This window comes from Ostrinia furnacalis, unplaced genomic scaffold, assembly GCF_004193835.3.
Source record: "Ostrinia furnacalis isolate ACB-3 unplaced genomic scaffold, ASM419383v2 OfSCF1473, whole genome shotgun sequence".
Taxonomy (NCBI): Eukaryota; Metazoa; Arthropoda; class Insecta; order Lepidoptera; family Crambidae; genus Ostrinia; species Ostrinia furnacalis.
Genome location: NW_021131712.1, coordinates 80,563 through 106,089, shown reverse-complemented (window position 1 = coordinate 106,089; position 25,527 = coordinate 80,563). Strand labels below are relative to the sequence as shown.

General features: G+C 37.9%; 2 protein-coding genes across 2 annotated transcripts in view; one reads left to right on the top strand and one right to left on the bottom strand.

The window, feature by feature from the left end:
* The window catches only part of LOC114352899 (kalirin-like), a 28,918-nt gene extending 13,884 nt beyond the window's left edge, over positions 1 to 15,034 (bottom strand). Inside the window, exons 1-5 of the mRNA XM_028304660.1 lie at positions 14,913 to 15,034; positions 7,228 to 7,420; positions 5,234 to 5,431; positions 3,743 to 3,931; positions 2,584 to 2,804 (exon numbers count right to left, since the gene is read on the bottom strand). Coding sequence (XP_028160461.1) covers positions 2,584 to 2,804; positions 3,743 to 3,931; positions 5,234 to 5,431; positions 7,228 to 7,420; positions 14,913 to 15,034 — 923 coding nt within the window. The remainder of the gene's footprint in view (positions 1 to 2,583; positions 2,805 to 3,742; positions 3,932 to 5,233; positions 5,432 to 7,227; positions 7,421 to 14,912) is intronic.
* Positions 10,082 to 11,526, top strand: LOC114352897 (uncharacterized). Its single transcript, XM_028304658.1, has one exon. It carries the CDS (start codon positions 10,429 to 10,431, stop codon positions 11,434 to 11,436), a length of 1,008 nt encoding a protein of 335 aa, XP_028160459.1. The 5' UTR covers positions 10,082 to 10,428; the 3' UTR covers positions 11,437 to 11,526.
* Positions 15,035 to 25,527: the final 10,493 nt, after the last annotated feature.

Below are 25,527 nucleotides of genomic sequence, written 5' to 3'. Positions count from 1 at the left end.
CGAACATCCAATATGAGAAATTGTATCGGAAATATTGATTGTGAAGATCAGTATAATACCAAGAATACTTACGCTAATTGTACGGTGCAATATATTTTATGTTATACGGTACTATTATAGTATCTTGCGACTATATACTAATATTTTCTATTTCATGTGTACTTTGCAGGTCTCTGGTGTTACAACAATAATTGTAACAACTGTAATAAATATAATAATAATTATAACTACTAGACAGCTTCCGGTCGTTACCTTAAAAAGCTGTGAAATGCCTACTTTTCGAGAATGCATTGCGATTTGTTACAACGCATTCCGTTCGAGTAGGCTATACAAATGTGAGATTATTAAAGAATAAATATTCCGCGATTACATGACTCTAACCTTACTGAGAATGTATATGACGTGTCTTAACCTACCATGCAATACTTCTAACCAACGTTTCCAATATACTTTTCGTATGTTCACTCCATATTTCCAGTCTTCTTCGATTCCTACTTAACACTAATCACTGAGAAAAATAAAGAAATGTATGCATTAGATGCATGCTCACTTTCATTCGGCCAAGATCAACCAATGGCAAGAGAAAGCTTTGTAAGAGCTATGTTAAATTGTTCAGAAAGGTTATAATGTATGTTGTTTTGAATCAATTGACGGTATTCTATAGATAAATAGTTCTGACACATATTATGTTCAAGAATATGTGTGTTATAAAGAACCTATAGCGTCAGGGGTGCGAACAGTGATATGATGCTTGATATGACTTGCAGATTTTTAAATTAAGTAGCACGTACACTATTAGTTTCGCGAAAATAACTAAAATAACTTAGAACATCATTACCAGTGTACATTCGAATTACAATAAGTACTTTTACATTGAAATAGAGGTTGTTATACATAAATGATGATCAAACGACGTTATCATTGGTCAGTTCTCAAGTACACTTACATAATCTGGCAGTACATTATTGCGTTTTCGTTAACATTACTGAATAACTAATATTAAATTTCACTGTAATGCGACACCTCGACTGGAGGTATCGCCGTCGACCAGTCAGCTTCAATCGCAGAACCACTGGTCATGTCTAAGTTAAAGCGATATGAACTGTTACTTTAAAGGTACATACACATCCTACCCGTATTAACATTAAAATTTTCAAAATAAGTATATCTAAATATCAATTCCAGTGTAGTAATTAACCTAACATGGACAATTATTATAACTAGTTATTTATACGAGCCGCGCGAACTTACAATTGACTCAGACGCCAGCAGCCGGGCCGGCGGCTGATCGTGTCGCTTGTTAATACATTAAAGTTATTATCCACATCCACCACCGCATGTTAGTATGCTAACACAAATTTTCTCCCTGGGACACCTCAAACACGACATGTCTTCTAAGTGATACGATAAGCAGAAGAGACGAGAAAGAATGTGTTTTGATTTCTCGAAAGACTCGTGTTTGAGGCGTCCTGGGTCATGCATGCGTCGCCAAGAGTTGCTGTGTGTCTGCGACTAAAGACACCTTTGGAAGACTCGTGGATAAACGGCTAGCTAATGTACGAACCATTCTATCAATATTGCTGATGTAACTTACTTTTAATGTCATTCATTTGTCTCTGTAAGTGGTCAAACATTTTTTTGTAATATATTTTCAGTTTTCTGGTGAATAGATTCGTAAATTAGCTGCCGAATTGTCGTTAGTAGATATAATGATATAATAAAAAGTATCATTTTTATTGCTATAACAAGGTTGTCATTCATTCTGTAAACACAACAATTCTCGGCGAGTTTCAGTTATCCTTGTTATTATTTCCTATTACGATTATTACAAAGCTCTTTTATCACTCTTCAAAAATAGCGTAAAATTAAATTAATTATTACACCTTCAGAAACAGTTCAGATGCGCGGAATGCGTGAAATTGTACGACATACTTTTACAGTCATATGCTTGTATTTCAATGTCAGATGATTATTTACACTGTTCGCGGTCCAGTTAAGTTATAAAGGAGTAATATGTCATCGGTGGTTGTATTCGCGATAATAGCAGTCCGCACATCGCCGGTTAATTAACATCCTTTGTTAGTGGAGTTGTGTTACATGCGGTTAGGGTTATCGGCTGTTATCGCGGCGGCCGCGCGCGGCGCGCACGCTGCCGGCGCGCGCGCAGGCCACACGTGACGTCACTAGCACGCCTTGCGACTAGCCACCAATACGCGGTAATCTCACTAGTGTAATCTTTTTATAATGGCAGTATCGGTTACATATGAATTGATATATATTTGAACGCTTATAATTACTCTCTCTCGGTACTAAAATGAATAAAATTGTGCGATTATATAATGGGTTTATACTATAACTATTGGATTACACGGGCTTTGAATACTATTACTGATTTATTAATTATACTAAGATTTAAAACTTATATTCTGCCGTCCATCGGTCTCGCTAGGGTCTACCAATTTGATTGGATATTATAGAAATCGGGCTAGCTTTATAAGACCCTTCGCTGAAGCTATCTATCCCGCGTGGCATGCGCGCAGCCGGCGCGGCGTGGCGTGGCGTGGCGTGGCGCGTGGTACTTACGAGGAGTGGCCCTGCAGCTCGCGCAGGTAGGCGCTGGGGTTCTCGAGCGCCTCGCCGAACATTCGCTGCGAGTTGAGAATGCGCGAGAGCGCCGCGATCCACTCCTGGAGCGACGCCTCGGGGCCCTTGCAGAGATAAGACTGCCGCGGCTTGTTCGGGTCCAACGAGTGGATTATGAACGCTGTGTTGTTCTCAACTTCTTCAAGCTCCATCTTGTTCATCTGTGGAAATATAGTTGAAATATTAGTTTATTTTAAACACGATTAAGACTGGTGATATTATATCAGTTGCTAGAAAGAGCCCCTGCATCAAAGAAATCTTTATTTGAAATAAGTATAAGCACAGAATAATAATAAGTACTACGTACAAAAGTTTTACTTCGCGAAGGAATTTAAAAAAATGTATGCTCAATGTCATTAACAATATGGTGTAATTTAGCCTGTCTCAAGAGTCAAGCACCATTTTGTTGACAAACGTCAGTGATCGGCACTGCGCCGAAGCTATAGGGCTGACTTCGGTAAAATGATGTGACGTGAGGTGCCAAACTGCGGAAAATGGCGGAGGAAATACATGATTTAGCATGAATTATCATGAATAATATTAACTACTTATTTACCTCTCAATGACTTGAGGCAACTTAAAAAAGTACATTCTGATTATTATTTAGGCAGTTAAATACTGCACAGTATTTAGTACACCATTTTATTTATTTTCTTCCAACATACACAAGAATACGCGTGCGTGAGTCAATGTTCGCTCGTATGTGAGGCCTTGTCAAATAGTATCCTGTAGGTGGGCTATCGTGCGTGTTTTGTTTTCGATGTAAACTCGCGGAGATGAACAGGCCTGGTATAAGTCAGAATGAACCGATCATAATGTTATTTACAACTCATCATGTGTACAGAAAGTTTGTAACTCAATCGGTCTGTTGGAAGCATGATGGCATCTACATTCCACGGGACATAAGAGTAGGCGCACACCGTTGATTTTTCGTCGGCCGATAGTTTAGTCGGGCAGTTGATCAGTATGGGCATGTATGGGAGTGCGCACACTACGCCGATTCGATTTGGCCGATTCTTCATACAAATTAAAATCGGGCACAACTATCGGCCAACTAAAAATCAACGGTGTGCGCCTACTTTAATAGAGAAAGCCATACCTGCACATGTCCCTTGTAGTTGTAGGTGGGGCTGGTGTACTGGTTCTTCTTGCCGACGGCCTCGCTGAAGATGACGCACTGCTCGAAGAGGAACACGTGAAGCTCCTTGCCCTTCTCGCTGCTGGAGCTCAGGTCGGCCACCTGCAGCGCCTCCTGCATCAGCAGCTTGCCCTGCGCCGTGATGTTGCCCTGCAACGACCAGCCACCGTTAATGCTTCGCTCATCTCGCCTCATGTCTAGTGATGTACAAGGCGAGGCTTCCGAGAGCTCAGAGTCGTTTTACAGGGCTCGCCTCGTTTGTATGAAGCTCGACGACTCGGAAGTCCTTTTTAGAGTTCGAGCCTTTTTCGGGGCACGCCTCGTTTATGAAGCTTGGAGTCTTTCGCAGAGCTCGAGCCTGTTTGAGAGCTTGAGCCTTTTTGAAAGCCCAGTTAACTTTTGTGTTAAGATCGTCTTATTAAATAAAACTGCAGAAATTCTGATGCTACAATAAAATACATATTTGAAAAACGTTTTTCACAAAAGGGCACAAATCAAATAATGACTACAAACAATTAGAATTATAACTTTTCCTAACAAAATAAAATATAGGTCCATTTTAAAAGTATCATAATTAAAATCAAAGTAGGTGATGTTTTGTTATTTGTTTGAGCTCTTTTGAAGGTTCGAGCTCTTTTCAAGGCTCGAGCTCTTTTAAAGCTTCGAGGCATGGCTCAGAGAGCTCGCAGCTCGGCTAAATTCGGGGCACCGAGCCTACCGAGCTTACTGAGCATTGCCATTTCGCCTCGAGGCTTCAAAAATAGGACTCGACGCCTCGAGTCTTGTACATACTCATGTCGCGACCAATCCTTGTGGCATGATCATAATCGTATAGGCCGCGCAGCGACAGTTGAGGCGCTCTACACAAGCAGATATCTGTATACGCTCGCCGCGCTGATGCTGTGCGTAGTCTGACTGACAAGCTCTCTTCTCTGCCTCGCTTGCACACATTCGTTATATTGAGCAAGTGCGAGGTGACTAGGGTATTCGATATTTGTATGCGTAAATTGTTGTGTGTGTTCGCCAAATCTTTCGTTGCGCGACCTACACCATTCATCCATAAACAACTGAGGGTAAACTGTCAGTTTTCAGGTAAATGTGAAGCATTTACTTACTAAATGACATTTATTTAATGGGATTTTTTTTGTATTTCATAATGTTATCACAACACGCTACGTGCTAGCTTTTAATAATGATCTCTGGTTCACAGTTTAGTCCCTAATCCTGATTGAACTTTTGGCGCAAATTAAATTCGTAATTAGCAACAGACGGCCACATCTGTAATCGGATTTCAATGGTCAATTCGCAAAAAGCAATGCAAGCACAAAACACATTGTTACGAAATAATTCGCGAGTTGTCAGTCGCTGATGGCAAATAGTACGGTGATAGCGGAAGGGTGTACGCCTAGGACACTTCGTCTGGCAAGTGAAAATAAGGATGGCGATGCTTACCGTGAATCCTTGCAGGCGGCCGACGTCCATCATCATGTTGGCGTTCTTGGGGATGATGTCTGTGTAGTGCATGGCCTGGCGCAGCGACGCCAGCACGTCGGGGTTCGCGCGCGCGTGCTCGGAGTACGATAAGATCTTCTTCACCAGCAAGTGGTACTTCTGGATGCGTTGGATCGGCTTGATCAGCAGGTCACCGAGCTGAAAATTTTACGCCAACAGTTATAGACACTCATAACTATTACAACAGGCGTTTGGACCTCAAGAATTATGGCCTCCAGTCCGTCCAAACGCAATTCGCAAGCATGCGAACATTTAAAGCGAAATTTCAACACATAGCATTGCACGACATATTTGTGGTGTGTGCGTGTCGTGTCTGTTTAAAAAACATAAATTACCAGAAATTAACCAAAATACGTGGTTTTGTTAATATATAGACACCAAACATTTAGCATTTGATCATGCAAGCATCGAGTGCTTTTAGCGTAGAACACATAAGTTTTAACTACGATTACGTGAATTTTAGACAACGTGTGTTTTTGAATGTGTTCCCTTAAACATTGCGGCGGATGACAGCGGGGACAACAAATATGATTTCACTCACTATGTCTCATTCCATCGACTTGTGAGCAAATAAATGAAAACAAAAATCTGAAGTCGATGGCATGCGCCCGTAGTGTAGTGAATACTGCGAAGCATGGCTGGTACTGAGTGTGTTAAACTATCTGCCAATTCGGTGGTTACGATTGTAATATGGTAGATCAAAGAATTTTGCCTCGAGTCCTATTCCGTTAGGGGATTAAACTACAAGTTTCTTAAAAATAGGACAAGTGTAAGTCATGGTACCAGCGCTGCCCGGATTGTGGACAAATAGTGAACGGAGTTTGTACCTGCGCGATACTAATGCGTGCGCCAGGGATGTACGAACGTTGTCTAAGAAGAACCTAGTGTTGGAACACACGATGTAATGGTTTACTATAAAATTGACAATGCTTGGTTGCATAGGAATCACATTTGAAACATTATTTTCAAACGGGAAGGGAGGGGACTGGGGGAATTTCAATTCGAGATCAGAAATGTTAAAAAAGAGTAGTCAGTGTTTATCTAATATTGTAAAAGAAAAAAATTATTGATTCTATGGGGAAAAATACTACACGTCACGACCTTTTTGTATGCAATGTTTTTAAGATTACTTATAAAAATGTTCCAAACTAAATTGACATTTAGTTTCTTTCATACTGTTGTGGAATATTAATAATAATATAATGGTCACTTCGTTTTCATTTATGATTTCGAATTAAAATCAAACTATTCAAAAGGCTGGGAATATTTAAAAAAATATTTTTTGACCACCACACAGCATCAGGAGTGAGTGAGAAGATTTAAAACTGTAAAATAGGAATTAATTTGATTATTACCATAGTCAAAGTATTGGATTCAAGTACATTTCCAATCATAAACAAAAAAATCCCAACCAGTCCGTAGTCACACTAATAGTAAATAATAATAATAATAAAAATATTGTTATTTTTCAAAAATATAATTTGTTAAACATTGCCACACCAGTGTCACACACACTGAATTGCCACACTAGTGTGCAACTTATAAATGTGTCTGATGTTAGCAGTGCCTTGTTTAACTTGGTCACAGTAGTGGTTAGTTTATCAGCGTACCTTTGAACAGAAGTGTTTTAATGCTAAGGCATTGCATGCAGTTTGGTTAGTATCGGTATCATTTTATATGAGCTATATTATTGGTGCTTTTAAAGCGGAGTAGCTGCCTTAATAGTTCTTATGTATGCGCCAGCTACCGCAGAAATGTGAAGCGAACGGGTATGGTTATTGACTAAATAATTGATGGTTGTGAGATTGTGCTTTCAGCTAACATGAGAGAACGTCACAAGTGTTAGGTGCGAGACACGTGATATCATCTACATGTGAAAAGCCAATTCCGTTTGGGTGTTGTTATTTAGATAGTGTTGCGCTGTGTTGTATTACCTGTAGTTTGTGGCCGAGCTTGTGCCTGAGCTCCTGGAAGAAGTGGTCGTGCTCGGAGACGATGTACTCAGAGACGGGCTTGTTGCGGCAGTATTGCTCGTACATGAACATGCGCTTCTCGAAGAAGCGGTGGAACAGCGGCCCCAGTAGTTCCGGCGCGGCCACGCACTCGTGCAGCTCGTGCACGAACTTGCTGCGACACAACACAAGCCTCAAACGCTGCGCGCCGGCAACGGGCCTAGTAGGTTGCCGCGCGCGACAGCTCGCAAGACAATAAACAGCTTATTCCGACAACAAATGTCAATACACTTTGGGGGCGTCAATCACACGACTCGCGACTTCAACAAGCTTTTTACAAGAGACAACAGGGCATTTTTCAATAGAAACGTTTCGTCAATTTATAATATTTCGCATTACAAGGAATATTTGTTGTCAGATTAAAGCCATTTAAAGTAAATCCTTAACTATTGCTTAGACTAATCCTTAATATTAATAGCATAAAGCATAAAAAGTAAAACTAATGAAAGTAAAGTGTTCCAAAAATTATTTTAACTTTGCCAATTTTCAAAAATAAAAAAGGAATTTGATTAGAAGTTTTAGAAAGAGTGAAATTTCATTAAACGTAACTATTACAAAAAATATTGGAATAAAAAACACGCAACGTAAAATAAGCAATGCAATCGCACAGCTGAACAGGGCTTGCAGACAGTCGTACGCGCATGAGTAAACAATGACAAACGGCTCGCAGATAGCTCCCAAGGCGACGTGGGGAACCACGACAACCACGAGATTGTCTTCAATTGTCTATAATGTTATCATATCTTTTTCCAAGTCGTTTCGTCCATGTTTATTTATGCTTGACAATTGTAACTGAGCATCGAATCTCATAATTTAACACTTGCAAGTTTCTTCAGCAATCGCTACAGCAAACATCACAAAAACTCGCATAGCTTACTTTTATAACTAAGGTTACTTACATAATAATTTAAAAAAAACATAAGACCTAATAATCAAACTTGAACATTCTCGATCTCGTTTACTGGGCCAATTATAAACAAGATTTGTCCGAATAAAGGCAAAAAAAGTTAACTGCGACATGCTTTGATTTCAAAGGGAGACTTGGAATCAGGATGTTAACAGAAAAGTATACATTGACTTTATCTACATAAGCGGCTCAAGTCTATTTATCTTTCACGACAAAGAATTGTAATAATGTTTTTGCAAAATAACATTCGAAATAAACGTATTACAGTTCACGTAATGTTGTCATTGTTTAAACTGATTTATCCAAGCAAGATTAAGGTGGATTAAATCAAGGACTTGTTTACAAATAACTTGAATGGGGTTAGTCTGAACAATGCTAACGACTTCTTAGTTGTTCCATTAGAATATTGATTTAAATAGGAAACTGGAGCTATTAAGCAATGCAATCGAGTTCTATTGTTGGCCATTGTGATCGCGATATAAAGGAATGCATAGAGAGATTAAATATTGTCGATACGACGAATCTTAGAAAATCAGTATCTTTATCGGCATTTATGTGAAGTTTTGAACAAGTCTCATATTTTTTTTTTTTTCNATGACCGTTCTTCTTTCCGGGAAAATCCTAAAAACAGCCCTTTTTTCACGCGGGCGAAGCCGCTAGCCGGAAAGCTAGTGTATAAAAAATAGTTTAATCAAACTCTCCATAAATTTTCCACACAGGTATAGTAACTTTTTACAGTGGGATTTTTCCACTATCATTTCCACTTTAGAACATGTTGATAGAATCCCACAACCCATGCCCTGTCGATACGTCCCGATACCAACCGACAGATTTATGCTCATCCTAGGAAAGTGGCTGAAATCCTTCCTTCTATCCTACCCTTTCTTACGAACTATCAGTTGTTTTCACATGTTAGGGTAGTCCAATTTGCAACAGTTATTTACTTCTCTTTTTTATTATTTTTTTTTGGCACATGTCGGATCGATGGGGATTTTTCATTCTAATGGTGCTCCGAATATTCGTACCAATTTTCAGCTGTATGCGAATTGTTGCAGGGTTCATGTCTAGTACAATTTGACCGGACTATAAGAGAGAAGAAACAGTATTTAAACAATCGTTTAACCGGCTTAGAAACAGAGTAACTAAACGAAATTGCTTACAAAAAAATGTTTTTTGCAAAACACGTGCTGGAGAGTGAAGAAAATTGGTTAATTGTTCGAAACTCTATATATAATTTATAATAGCACATAAAACCTCATAAAACTTATTTATTTTTGCAAATAGGCTTTATAAAAGCACTTTTTCACGTCCTAGTATTAACCCTACCACTGCTTCGGGACAATAAATGGGCCAGTGCTGAGAAGAAGCAGCGCAAGAAACTCTCGCCCGTATGTACAAACATTACTATGTTTCACAGTGCGCGTGGACGCACAGGGTGTCACACGAACCAATCACAGAGCTCTATTCAACGCTGTGCGTTCAATTTGCTGCTTCACTTAAGCAAGCATCGTTTGTAAATACGGGTGTCAGTCTATTGTCATAACTACTACTTTTAATAAAGCATTCAGGAATAAACATTTTTGCAAACATATACACCATTTTTAAAACTCACAGTTTGAATAAGATATCGAAACGTACCGCCCTTTGTAGCGTAAGAAAGCCATGAATAAAATTATAGTTCTTTGGAATTTATAACTCGTATAAACGTAATGTATACGAAACGAATAAGAATGAGACATTTGCATTGGGATCGGATACTTTTGGAAGATGTTATTCCACCTGTCATGACAATTTGGATTTTAAAATGGCAAATAAGTACTTAATATGATCCACATTTTGTCTTGTGTTCTTTATGATTTTAACAGACATCACGCGCGCGGAACATCTGTGTTACATTTTTACATTAAATAACCGGTAAATAAGTGTTGTTGATACGCGAAGACTATTGCAAAGTGGGCATAAAGTGCTTATATTCGTTATAATATAATTGAAGTTGCAGTTTATTGTCGAATTAAAGTGAATTAACTTAAAAACATTTTTGTGCTACAAAACCGTAGTGTCTGGCGATTGTGAGTTGCTACGACGCGTAAGCGACGGGCTCCGCACGGCGCTTAGGACCTTTTGGACGCGACCTTTCGCTAGCCGGGTTAACGCTGCGAAGTAGCGGACGTTGTTTACATCTTTAAATTGAACAAGCTTTATTGTCTACCTTCATCATGGATTGTAAGACTTGTAATGGAGCTTTAAAGGCGGAGGACATAATTAAATGTGCAGCATGTAATAATTCCTACCATTATGTATGCGTGGGATTGAGCGAAGTTGACTTTAAGAAAATATTACCTATGAATAAGATTAAATGGAAATGTCCGTCGTGTAAACCTGGAAAGAAAAAGATGAACACCGGCAGTCCCAGTGCCCCTGGCACCCCTAGCTCGGAGTGTGGCACGTCGCATTCAATGATAAACATTGATGCGAATGCTATTATGGAGCATTTTGATAGCCGATTTAACGCCCTGCAGTTGGCCATCAGCTCCCTAAAAACGGATGTTAATGACCAACTAATGAAACTTTCGGCCACTGTTAATTCATGGGAGGCTAAGATAAACAGTTTTTCATCATCCATAGCAAATATAAACGTGCAGATCTCGGATCTTAAGGACGAGAATAACAAACTAAATCAAGAGCTCGATCAATTGCGCTCCAAATTGAAAGACATTTCTGACAACAATCAACGCAATGACCAGTGGGTTCGCCGTTCAAATATACAAATCAACGGGATCCCTGAAAAAAAGGGTGAAAATCTTTTGAATCTGGTGAGGTCCCTAGCCCAAAAGTGTGGTTTTTCTATCAGCGTGGACAGTGATGTAGACTTCGTAACCCGAGTGGCGGTTAAGAATGACGCCGATAACAAGACGCCGAAGCCTATTATCCTGAAAATGCATTCGAGATATAAAAAAGATGATTTTTTAACATTACTACGTAAAATTAAGAACTGTACCGCACGGGATATCGGTATCACAGGGGCACAGAGTGGTAATAGAATATTTTTCAATGACCATCTTTCTGCAAGGAACAAATATCTACTTAATCAAGCTAAAAAGTTGGCAAGAGAGAAGGGCTACGTGTACTGCTGGGTCCGCAACTGTACGGTCATGGTGCGCCGCAACGACCAGTCGCCGATTATTCATATTTCATCCGAACAATCTTTAAACAAAATTGTATAAGAGTTATAGCCGTTCAAATTTTTTTTCTTCTACTGCTTTTAGCATTTACTGTTATTGATGGTTTAATTTTTATAATGATTAACAGTCACGTTATCAGTATTATACGTGCAAATTGTCAACTTACTTCTTTTAACAATAATATCGTAATATATGTCATAATGTTGTTGCAAGACGAAATATCTTACTATTGCTTTTTAAAATTGAATCTAATAGCGTCGGAGCCGACAAGGGGCATGCACCCTGGGTTACTGAGACAGACTTGGAACGTTGCATTCTCACAGAGTTTTTTAGTTGAATCAAATATTTGCATTCACTCTTAACATTTATTATCAGAATGTCAGGGGTCTGAGAACGAAGGTAAAAATGTTTTACAGAAATATTCTAAACTCCGTTTATGATATTATATGTATAACTGAAACCTGGCTCTTACCGGGAATTTGTGACGCCGAGTTGTTCGATTCTCGATATTGCGTGTACCGCACTGATCGTGACTATGATAACTTATCCGTTAAAAAGGGTGGTGGTACCTTGGTTGCAGTTCGTCGTGGGATCAGCGTGAGTATGCAGGGATTACGTAAGTTACCTTTTATGCATGACGCAGACGTAACATGTGTTAATATCTTGTTGAATCAGGGTCCTACAACATCTTTGCTAAGATTGTTCTGTTGCTACTTTCCACAAAATGATAACCAATCGATAGCGGAACAATCGCTTTATGATTATATTTCTGATCTAAAAATTGACTACCCTCATGATAAGTTTTTGCTTGTAGGTGACTTTAATATAACAATTGCTAGGTGGAACTCAACTCCACATACTTCTGATAGTAAACTGTGCCTTGAAAATCCACAAGATAATGTACTAACTTCTCAAATATATGCGTTTTTAAACTTTAACGACTTATCTCAATATAATCACGTTGATAATATGAACAGTAGGAAATTAGATTTAGTAATATCCGACTTGAACTGTACAGTACAACGAGCCACGCCGTTGTCACTGCCTGAGGATGGTCATCATCCTCCTTTGTGTATCGACATAATTATTAATTATACATCAAGTCTGTGTCCTGCCCCTCGGGTAGTGCGACAATTTCACGCGGCGGACTATATTAAAATTAATTATGAACTGTCAAATATTGATTGGGAGAATCATCTAGACCCAAACGACATTTTAACTGCTGTGAATAGCTTTTATAAGGTTGTCAATGATCTAATAAATAAGTTTGTTCCTCAAAAGATTGTTAAAGACAACAATAGGTACCCTGTTTGGTTTGATAAACGTCTAATTAAACTTCTAAATAAAAAACTTAAACTTCATAAAAAATGGAAAATTTATGGTAGACAGTGTGACTATGAGAACTACTCTAATGCACGTCGTGATGTTAAAAAGTATGAAATTTTGTGTTATGATCAATATATTGCTCGCGCTGAGGGAAATATCCAGATCAATACCAAGTACTTCTGGTCTTTCATAAAATCAAAGCGAGATAACAGTAGTATACCTGACAGTTTATATCTAGGGGATATGCATGCATCTGAGGGTCGAACGATTGCTGACCTTTTTAACACATTCTTTCAGTCTGTTTTTGAGCCCCCCTGTAGTAATACCTCGGATTGTGATGTAACATACAATGCCTGTATTATTAATTCTGTGGACATTGATAGCGTCACTGTCGAAAAATATTTAAAGAATCTTGACGTCACCAAGGGAGCTGGCCCTGATGGTATACACCCAATATTTCTCAGGCAATGTAATAAGCTTATGGCAGTTCCTTTATCTTTGCTATTTAATATGTCTCTAAAACAGGGTGTGATGCCCTCGATCTGGAAGCAATCTATTATTGTGCCCATACATAAGAATGGTGACAAACATAATATCGCTAACTACCGTGGCATCTCCAAATTGTCTGTAATACCAAAACTCTTTGAAAAAATAATTTACGATTCTCTTTTCCCCGCAATTAAACCGTTAATTATCCCAAATCAACATGGTTTTATACCGCGTCGTTCCACAGAATCTAATCTATGTGAATTTTTGGATTTAACATTGCAAGCTATGGAGGATGGCTTCCAGGTGGATGCTGTGTATACGGATTTTTCGAAAGCGTTTGACAAAATTTCCCATAACTTATTGATTAGCAAAATCGGAAGGGTAGGTATACACGGCGATCTCCTGAGATGGCTGACCTCATACTTGCGCGAAAGATCCCAGGCAGTTGCGATAAAGGGCTATACTTCTAGCTTTGTTCCTATCACATCTGGCGTGCCTCAGGGCTCTCATCTCGGCCCTCTTCTCTTTAATATATTTATTAATGACGTCATGAATTGTTTTCTTCATTCCAAAGCATTATTATACGCCGACGATACTAAAATTTTTACATTCATTAAATCTGTTGAAGAATCATTGCTATTTCAAAACGATTTGAATAATTTTTATGATTATTGCTCAGCTAATAATCTAAAATTAAATATTGATAAATGTCATACTATTACCTTTTCACGCAAAAAACGTCCGATTAATTATAATTATACATTTAATGACATTATGATCAAAAGAGTGGCCGAGGTGAGAGACCTGGGAGTATATCTAGATAATGAACTTAACTTGGCGTCTCATATTGATAGAGTTACTGCGAAATCTTATAAAATGTTGGGTTTTGTCTTTCGTCAATGTAAAGATTTTAAAAATATAAACACCTATATAATGTTGTATAACTCCTTAGTAAGAAGTCATCTCGAATATGCATCAACAGTATGGAACCCAATTTATGCCACTTATATTGATCAGATGGAAAGGATACAAAACAAATTTTTAAAAAGACTTAGATACTTGTTTAGGGATCATTCAGCGCAGCTTCAGTCATTAGAATTAAGACGTGAACATAGGGATCAAGTATTTTTGTTTAAAATTTTAAATGACTACATAGATTCATCCTTCCTTCTCAGCCGAGTGTCATTCAGGTGCCCCAGGCTCAGTGCCCGCTCCAATGCAGTTTTCTCTGTTCCTATTTGTAGAACTAATTATTCAAAGAATAGATTTCTTGTTCGTGCTTGCAACACACATAATGTTCGATACAGCCACATTGATATATTCAATTGTTCTCTGCGTGTTTTTACTTCACATGTTAAGAAGGTTGACCACGTTTAAGTGGGATTATCTTGTTTCTGATGAACGAAATTACCTAGTTAAATTACTACGAAACTTTTTATAATATGTCTTCGCTATTGACAAATTAACATTGGAAACTTTTTTGGCTTATGAATAAACTAAACTTTTTCCTGTACCTATATGTAATATAAAAGCTGTATGTTTCTTTCATTAAATAAATAAATAAATAAATAAATAAATTTAATGGCCAATTTTAAACACAGATTTTAAAAAAGATCTTCGAATGTAAAAGTTGCAAATATTGTTAGAAGTATCAGACGTCTGCAACAGTTTTGCGTCAGACACGAAATGTGTGGTATACTTACTCGCGATGCCACTCGTAGATGACCTCGATGTTGCCGAATATCATGCGGTGCCGACGGTCGCGCAGCCCTTCCGGGATCGGCGGGTCCGGGTTAGCCAGCTGGGAGCAAAACCAATATTTCATTAGGTATAAAATCCATCAGTAAAACTACAGCGCATTTAAGTCTAATATGTGCGAGTGTGAACAATATTATCGAACTCGGCGGCGATGTTATTGTTTTAGTTTCAAGTTATTTACGACAAACAAACCAAAATGACGGTATTTCAAAACACTATTGGAAACACGTCGTCACCGCGACGAGTCATCTTTGTTGACCTAAACCTGACTGATAGCTACTAAAATTACAAATCGAACGATTTGCCCGCAGACCGACCAACTATAAAGGAGAGACATATCGATAGGCAACCGAGCTAGGAAGAAGCGTTATTTATTTACCTCCGGACGGGGCGTTTAGCGTAACGGAGTTCAGTGGGATAAGGCACACTGCATCTCTTTGTAGAGCGAATCTTTTATCTTTGGCACTTCGCTGGTTGAATTCACCTGCGGCTATTGCATGCAGTAAATGAACAGAACAGTTGCTGGCTTATTGTCTATGTATATTTTATACCATTGATCACGGATTTAGCGAGTTTCTTATACAGGGTGTCCCGTAATGTAACGTCAAGCCGGAACTGGGTGTTGAGGCAAGTTGTGCTGGTTATCAGAAAAATATAAAAAAAAATCTATGTGGCATATTTTAAAAATAATAGGCATTTAAAAAAAATCAAAAAATTCTACTCCAGGTGACGGTCTATTTNTAAATAAATAAATAAATAAATGATTGTACGTAGAAAACTGAGGATTTGGAAATAATTATCATCAGCCTAAGTTCACTGATGAACGTAGAGTTGTTGAGATATTGAAGGTTTTTAAAAAGAAAATTAAAAACCCTTGAAACAACTTAAAAAAATAAATTCTACTAGGTACCTACTTAAATGTAATGCAATAGCTTCTGTGGCATAATGCACATTGAGTAATACAAAAAATTATATTTATATTTTTATGTAAGAAAAAAAAAGTTTCAGTTCTCGTAATTAATGCATTAAGTTTCTTGTTCTTCTCCTTTTTTGGCTAAATTATTGTCAAAGCATAACTAGGTACCTACTCCTAAGCTGAGTTGCACCACCAAAGCTTGACCGTAACCTTTGTATGGAGTTTAACAGATTTTTGATGTTAAAGTAAGATGGTGTAACCCAGCTATAGTAGTGTTAATGTTAAACAAGTTGGTTTAAGCATGAGCTTTTTCCATCCAATGTTAGCCTGTGGTAAAGAGAGGATCCTGTACTGGAGACTAAATGCCCGTTTTCACCATCAATCCCTAATTTTTAAGTGACCCCTATGATAACAAATAATATTAATTTTGTTTTCATATGGGACACTTAAAAATTAGGGATTGATGGTGAAAACGGGCATTAATGACCTAATGATGACGTGTAGAAGCTACTAAAAATAAATCAAATGCTCGTAACTGCAAATTCATTTAAAAAAAGCTTTTTAAAACCCAACTCATAGAAAACATAAAAAAATCTGTTTCAATCGATGTTTCCACCAGTTATTCCTGTTAATCATTGAAAGGCTCCGAATCCTTCCACCCTCGGGTTGCATCTACCGCAAGACCATAAATCTGCCAAAAGCAGGAAGCGACAGCATTCTCCACTTACGCTCAAGCCTTCGTAACCGGAATTGAAAAGGCACATTATTTTACCGATATACCGTAGGCGTTAAAAATATGGAGTGGAATGGGTTAAGTAGGTAGAAAGTTTAGGAATCTAAATATATATATAACTCAAAGGTGACTGACTGACTGACTGACATAGTGATCTATCAACGCACAGCTCAAACCACTGGACGGATCGAGCTGAAATTTGGCATGCAGGTAGATGTTATGACGTAGGCATCCGCTAGGAAAGGATTTTACGAAACTCCACCCTTAAGGGGGTAAAACGGGATCCACGCGTACGAAGTCGCGGGCGGCCGCTAGTTTACAAATTAATTCGTTTAATTTTTATTTTAATTAGGCTGGGTTGCATATTATCTTACTTTAACTGTAACAAACGTCAAAAATCTGTCAAACTCCATACAAAATCGGTTGGTCGGTTATCCTTAGGCCCAGAACACACGGTGAAACGAAACCATTTCAAACCGGTTTGAAACTGGTCGCGTCATGTGTGGTCTCTCAACGGAATCTATGGCAGAAACTTAGATGCAACTCAAAAGTAACTAGAAGTTGCAGTTTCGTTGCAATTGCGTTTCACCGCGTGTTCTGGGTCTTACAGTTACCGTTAAAGTTAGGTGGTGCAACTCTTCCTTACTCTTTTGCATGCATTGTTCTCCCGTGTGAACTTTCGTCTGTAACACAATAATTTATTGAACGAGTGTGCAATAAGGAAGCTCCTGGTCTGTACTTACCTGACAAAAACGGGACTATTCCTACCTCTCGTTCCCACCGCTGCAACTCCTGTGTAGCCAGGATCTACAGCTTGACCGCCAATAACCCAACCAGTGAAGGTCAAGTTTGTCCCGGGGGAAAGTTAAACTGTCATTGGACCCGCAACGAAATTAATCAGAAGAACATAGGAGGAGTTCGATTAAAATAAGTTATAATCAGGGAGGTGGAAGCGAGCTTCACCCGAAATTCTTAACCACAGAGGAACTGGCTATCTGTGTCCTTTTTGAATACCAGAAGTTTTTGCAGAAAATGCAACAAAATGTAGTTTTTTTCGTAGCATCACCATTCCACCACTATTAACTACGACAAGGTGTCTACCGTAGTAGTCCGTAGCAGAATGTAGCATGATTACTTCGACCCGTAGTACTATGCTACAGGTCGTGAGTTAGGTGTAAAACTTATAATAAATCTGTAGAGAGGTCAATTTATTCTGTACATGAAATATATTTTCAAAATAACTATCAGGGGGTGATTAGTGATCGATACTGATGCCAAAAATTCAATCAGTAAAATTTTTGTCTGTCTGTCTGTATGTTCCTTATAGAAACAAAAACTACTCGACGGATTTTAACGAAACTTGGTACAATTATTCTTCATACTCCTTCATACTCGGAATTAGCGGGAAAATCCTTTTGTATGAAAAATCTAAACCGCTTAATTAGACGCTTGAAATTTGGTATGCAGGTACCTTACTAAACTTGTTGTTTTGACTGGCGTGTGGCGACTCGTTATGCTTTGGCTCGAAGTTTTTTGTTGTGTGCCGTCACATTATTTTTATTTTTGTTTAAATGTTGATAATTAGTTAGTTACCTTGATTTTGTTTGTAATTAGTTGCACACTCATTATGTTTAAATAATTTAAATAGAAATGTTTCTCAGGAAGTGAATTATTGTTAATTCTTATGAGAAATAAAGTTCTTAAACCGTAACTTAAAGCTTAGTTACAACAGGATATTGCAAAACTCCCACGGGAACGGGAGTTAGCGGGAAAAAACATTTGTATGAAAAAATCTAAACCGCGTAAGATAGATGAAGGGGGTAAAACGGGATCCACGCGTACGAAGTCGCGGGCGGCCGCTAGTCATGAATATTTTCATAATATGTATTGCGATCAACTTTATTTAACATGCACTTCTGTCCACAAAATTAATCCTGCAAATATAGTTCCTGCAAAAACGGGTGTCTCTGTGGGATAGACGATAGTGCCATAATGTTATATAGATAGATTACGTACGTTCTTTTGTAATTAAATACGTGAAACAACTTGAAAACATCGAACTGCATAAGGCGGGGATACAAGTAGCTCAGATGTAAAAGTAGTCGCCCGGCTAGCGAAATGTCTTAGGTTCGATTCCTGCCTTAGGCAGTTCGATTTTTCAAGTTATTTATAATTTAGTTTGTGATTTGAGAATTGAGATGCAACTCTTAACGCTAAAAAATGTAATTAAATATCCCAAGAGAAGAGGTACGCCATGCGTGTTTTGTTTTTGATGCATACTCGCGGAGATGAACAGGCCTCAACAGGCCTGCATAAACTTTGCTTTGAAATGAACCTAGAGCATAACACATGCTGAGTGGCTGCCATTTTAGTTTAAATCTAACTACATAAGTAAGTAACTATGTTGTAAGGAGTCTAACGCCCGTATTCACAAACATTACTATGAGGTCTCACAGTGCGCGTAGACGCACAGAGTGACACACGAACTAATCACAGAGCTCTATTCAACGCTATGCGTTCGATTTTCGGCTTCACTTAAGCAAGCATCGTTTGTGAATACGGGTGTAAGGATGTTTGGACTAAATAAAAATGTTTTCTTTCTTTCTTTCTTACAACCTCCGTGCAGACTTTAACCATAGAGCATAGAGCAAAATACAGATAAATAAAAGATTGTCAAAGCACCAAGCCTACCGCCGCACGTAGAAGCCATAAAGCTCGCTTCTCTTTTTATTATGGCGAGAGTTTATGACTCTACATGGTGTTGTTTTTTAGTCTAGATATTAGCACGTCACTACCTTATTTTATATACCTACCACGCAATTTGTATACCCATTCTTATAAGATACACCATACAAGAATTCAGAGATCTGCTCCTGAATCGAATGTGCCTACTACTGCTATTTCTATTTATTTATATTAACCGGCAGACAGTGGTGACTGAGTTTGTTGCGGCGCTTCTTCTCAGCACTTGCCAAATGTTGGTCTCGAAGCGCTGGTAGGGTAAAAAGAATATGAGACATGTAGAGGCTCCTTAAGAGCAAAATATTTGACGATTCTAAGCACTATATTTTATAATAGTCTACATATAAAGAAATGTTGACTTTGACTTATTAAATTGTACGAAAAAAGAATATTCGCTGATAGAGGTACGACGCTTTACTGCACACCACAGAAAAGGCGGTCTTATGGCTAGGAAGCGATATCTTCCAGGCTGGGAGTCTTAGTACATACAAGCATTTACATCCGGAGTTTCAGACGTTACATGTAATAAACATTGTGTATTATGTATTAACTAGCGGCCGCCCGCGACTTCGTACGCGATCCCGTTTTACTCCCTTAGGAGTGGAGTTTCGTAAAATCCTTTCTTATCGGATGCCTACGTCATAACATCTACCTGCATGCCAAATTTCAGCCCGAGCTGTCCAGTGGTTTGGGCTGTGCGTTGATAGATCACTATGTCAGACAGTCAGTTAGTCGCCTTTGAGTTATATTTATGTATGTATGGGTCAATTTCCCAAACATATTTTTTGAGCGGCGTAGCTGAAAATCATATGTTTTTTATGACATAGAACTTTGATTTTTTTTTACACGAAAATATACAGAGGTTCCATTTTGAGGACAACATTATTAATGAGTATTTTCTTTTACAAATTCGACAAAAAATAATTGAACTAAGCGTTTCTAATTTTGGTGCAGTGTCCACATCCTTGATTTCTTACAATATGTATTTTTTTAGCTGAAGATCAAAACAGAACTTAGGGAAAAAGTATATTTTTGGAATATACAATCTATCTATTATCTAAGATTACCAAATTAAGCAAGTTTCCCAAATAACTGTGATTAAGTCACGTCCTCAAGTTTTGTCCGCGAAAAATTTATGATTTTGGTGTCAATAATGAAATAGCTCGTCAGTTTCTTTAAAGATCAAACAGGATTTAAACACTCCCATCATTCGTTAGGTTTAGTACCGCCCCCGCGAGCAGTGACGGCAGACGGGTGCAAGACCTCTGCGTCTTCCCGCCAAAAACGTAAATGTGTTGTTTTTTTTTAAACGGACAACAATTCTGCAATTTTGGTGTCTTTTTGTATAAGATTTCTAAGCTATTCTTTTTAGTTGAATTCCTCGTATAATGTAAAGGAACTGTTTTCATACCATGTGTTAAAATGTTATTGTTATATTTAAAACAGATTTCATATAATTTAGCTTTTTCAACGAGAATCTAATTTTGGTGAGTCAATTTTGGTGTTTTTGGTGGTGCACCAAAGCATTTTTAACCGACTTAACTCCGTCAATTGTGAACCGATTTTCAAAATTCTTTTTTTGTTCTATAGGGTACACTTATGTGGTGGTCCCATTGTCACCAAGTCAGGATCTGATGATGGGATCCTAGGGAAATCGAGAGTAAACCTCAAATTTTGTAGGAATGCAATACGTTTTCTAAAGTTATTCAAGTAGTCATCATCTAATGTTGATGAGGTGATGATGGAAGGTAAAACTCCTTAACGCTTAGGAGTTGGAGGATAATTCTTTAAATATTTTAGGTAGGTATGTACATACAGTTGTATTATTTCAGGTATTTAAGATGAGCTGATGATGAAAGGTCAAACAACATAAGTTAGGAGTTAGATGATACTCAATACTCATTTGTTGATACATACATTGACACATGATACATTGATACTTTTTAGTTGCCGATATTTAAAGTAGGGAGCCTGTATTTTGCTAGGAAGATTATTTACACTTGGATTGTGATTAAGACTATAATTTTCCATTACAAAATGGAAAATTATAGTCTTAATCACATTAAACATAGGTACTGTCCCTCTTCAGTGACAATAACAAGGACTAATCAACTAAAAAGCATGAAAAAAAATAATTTTAACAAAAAAATTAAAACCGACGCCAACAATCACTTAAAAGTAGAAAATAAGTACGTCGTTATTTATTTATTAGGACAATATATGTACCATGAATAATATTTTTGGAGTCGGTGCTGGTAAATTTAAAACCATTTCTTGAGCTTGGCACTAAGAAATGACCGACTGACAGCATATTTTCTAATTTTGGTGCTTTAATATAAATTTTGGTGTTCTCTTAATTTTGGTGTAAGGAAAATCTAAAAAACTACTGGACAAAATTTAATGTCTTAATCATTTTAGAAACAGTATAAGTTTCCAATAAATTTGATCTATAATTAAAGAATAAAAATACACAAATAACAATTTCCACCAAAATTAGGCAAAAATATGCACTTGTTGAAATTCACCCGTATATTCTATTTGATAATCCATAATTTTGTCGTCATTGTTGTTGGATGCCGAATAGTTACCATTTGGTCCCATTTAAAGTTAATTTAATTTGATTAATATGTAGTTTTTATTTCACGATGTAATTTTCACGATACTTTGTTTAAGAACACCAATTACTTAAAGATTTCTGATCCCATTTGAGTGATTAGTTTTTTATTGCAAACTTTTGAAAACGATTGACGAAACTTTTGATCACCCTGTATATTCAGGTAGTTGAGACTTCCCGCTATGGGCGCTTACACTCGTGAAATGAATATGTTATTTTCGACACAAGCGAGTGAGGTGAATTATTGTTACAAGCCGGTTATTTTCTCTATATTATTCTGAAGATACTTCTAAACGGGCAATATTTTTCTGCATAATATTTTGTGGCTGCAATATTACAATTAATTGGGTACAAATATTTCGTAACACCCAAAGTAGACAATAAACGCCCGTATTCACAAACATTATTATGAGGTCTCACAGTGCGCTTAGACGCACAGAGTGACACACGAACCAATCAGAGAGCTCTATTCAACGCTGTGCGTTCGATTTACTGCTTCACTCAAGCAAGCATCGTTTGTGAATACGAGCATGAGTTTCTTGTGCTGCTTCTTCTCAGCACTGGCCCATATTAGTATTGTAGCGAAGCAGTGGCAAGGTTTGGACGTGTAAAAGTGCTTTTAAAAAGATCACTTACAAAAAATAAACGGTTTTATGATTATAATTTTGAGACACTGCAGTATTTTGGACGAGAAGAACTTGTTTACAATATTTATTTAGGTTTTTATCCTCTAATCTAAATCTAAACTAACTATGTATATAACTCAAAGGTGACTGACTGACTGACTGACTGACTGACATAGTGACATAACACAGCCCAAACCACTGCATCTGATCGGGCTAAAAGGCATGCAGGTAGATGTTATGACGTAGGCATCCGCTAAGAAAGGATTTTACGAAACTCCACCCCTAACACGGTAAAACAGGATCCACGCGTACGAAGTCGCGTGCGGTCGCTAGTTTGAAAGTATAGTCATTTCTTTGTTTCCATGGCATGACATTTTAAAGACCATTATCATGGCCTGCTTACCCTCTATAAACTTTTTGGCCCATTTTATTTTCAATGCACATGAATGGCTCTAAACAAGGCTTTCTTCCAACTTGTAAGACGGTCATCCGCCGTTATAATGCCCACTTTTATAATTAGACTTCGCTCGTTACTTTTTTCTTTACTGTCATTCACTTTAGTGCAAGTTGGAAACTGTAGCGGAGAAAAAAAACCAATCGAAATGATCATCCTCCTGATGTCGGTTTTGAAGTCGGTTTAAATACTGTGCTTTGAAACTATAACTGGTGCCTTTGTATGAAGTTTGACATACTTCTAAAGTTTGTTAAAGTTAATGTAAGATGGTGCAACCCAGGGTAAAAATAGTAGATACTTGGCAAGAAAGACAACAGCATTATGTGTATTGTAGTTGAATATTAATGTCTAAAAACATAACCCTCCTTTTGGCGCAGTCGGGTCTTCTTCTTGTCGTGTCGACAGCAAACCTACACAGCGTCAGCCCAAAACTCCGCCACAAGAGTGGCGTTGTCAATAGCCTTCATTTAATCTTCCTGCGTGCAGTTGTTTGGGCACGCAGGGCACGACATATGCTTCGTCGACTGGGGAACAAAACCACACTTGCACTCCAAGTTTGAGCCATCCAAGAATCCCCACCTGAACAGATTGACCTTAGGCTGACCTGCGTCCGAAGTCTATTTAAAGATTTCCATGTAGGCCATGGAAGATCAGCTCTCTCACGCCATAACCTGCTACTCTCTTTCGACCGATCGTCATGAAGGAATGGTGGAAAAGGGTGGATTTTATTAACCATTGAGTGTTGTATGAGTGTAGGCAAATGAAACAAAACAGTGTGACATCACTTCAAAAATTATCTTGAGAAATCCTCACCAGTAATTCCTGAGATTAGCGCGTTCAAGCAAACAAAGAAACAAACTCTTCAGCTTTATAATATTAACATAGAAAATACTCCGCTATTCTTCCGCTACGTCTCATACCTTCCCCTTATCATAAAAGCTGGGGGAAGCTGCGAGGCATCTAATAAGCATACAAATTGATGTCGCAACTTGCTAATCACTGTTTTTTTAAGCGGCAGACAGAGAGAGCTTAGAGGGAGAGCTTTGGAAGTTTGATCTTAAAAATTATAGAATAACAGCTTTTGTCCTTCGTCCGCTTGTTGTAGAAAGATAGGGTGGAATTTTCTAGCTGTTCCCACAACGAGTGAAAACCATTTATTTATTTATTAGGTACACCAACAAAGCTATACATTAATAAATCTATATTTACTTACTAACATTATTAGGAGTTTGTTTGCTTGAACGCGCTAATCGCAGGAACTACTGGTCCGATTTGAAAAATTATTATTTTTGTGTTGGATAGCCCTATTATCGAGCTGAGTGACACCACTAACTACTAATAACTTTGATAACGATAACCGGCGCTTTTTGTATGGAATATGACAGATTTTTGATGTTTGTTAAAGTCAAAATAAGTTGGTGCAACTCAGCCTTAATTTAGGCTATATTTAACGTCACCCTACAGCCAATAGGTTCGGAGCATTAATGAAAAATGTTGCAAAAACGGGAAATATTATTCAAATACCATTTTAGACTGCATCCCACTTAACACCAGGTGCGGTTATGGTCAAATATCTGCTTTATTATTGCATAAAAAATCCACACGTACGAAGTCGCAGGCACAGCTAGTTAAATTAATAAATGCTCTTTCTATTTTTAATTTTAATTTTTCAACATACCTGTTGAAAAATTATACTTATACCAACACATACTTGACTTTTTCACGTAAAAGTTCCGCACTAAAATATCAACTATCTGTCCACCCTGAGCTCTTATTATTGGAGGTTTATCGGCCGCCTAACGCAACAGACGAATGGGATCAGAGGGTACAATCGTGCACAAAAGTGTAAATAAATAAGTAGTAACATACAATAGCAAAATTGCTAAAATAAAATGGCAATGGGAGGGGCACATAGCTCGTAGAGCTGATGGCCGCTGGTGCAGAAAAGTCTCGAGCCCCCCACTAGGTGAACCCACGATTTGCTGAAGGAAGGAAGAACCTGGATGCGGGTAGCCCAGGACCGGTCGTTATGAAAATCCTTGAGAGAGGTCTTTGTCCACCACAACGTCATTTGGCTGAAACGAATGAACTAACGAATACAATAGCATAAGCGTACATATTATGTTCATTAAAAGACAATTTATTGACACGTGAGATCATTATTTGGTTTTATAACCATAAAAATTGGTCTAATTGATCCCAGAGCCCAAAGTGAGGTCTTTTTTCAAGTCACATTTATTGTATATCGCGTTTATGTTAATCGTTTATTAAGAAATTAAATGTGTTTTTCTTTAAGGATATTTATTGGGTTTTCAAATAACACCAATATTGTTGGGGCACCATGATTGTGTCAGTAGAAACGAGTTTTCCTGTAAAACGTAGGTGGGCCGATTTTTGTGATGACCAGTAGGTATAGTTTAAAATAATTTTTTAGAGTAACAAATTACTAATCATCCCGTTGACCCCTCCAAGTAA

What these genes read in the sequence shown, in the direction of transcription:
- LOC114352897 (XM_028304658.1), top strand. Translation starts at nt 10,429, where the DNA reads ATGGATTGTAAGACTTGTAATGGAGCTTTAAAGGCGGAGGACATAATT.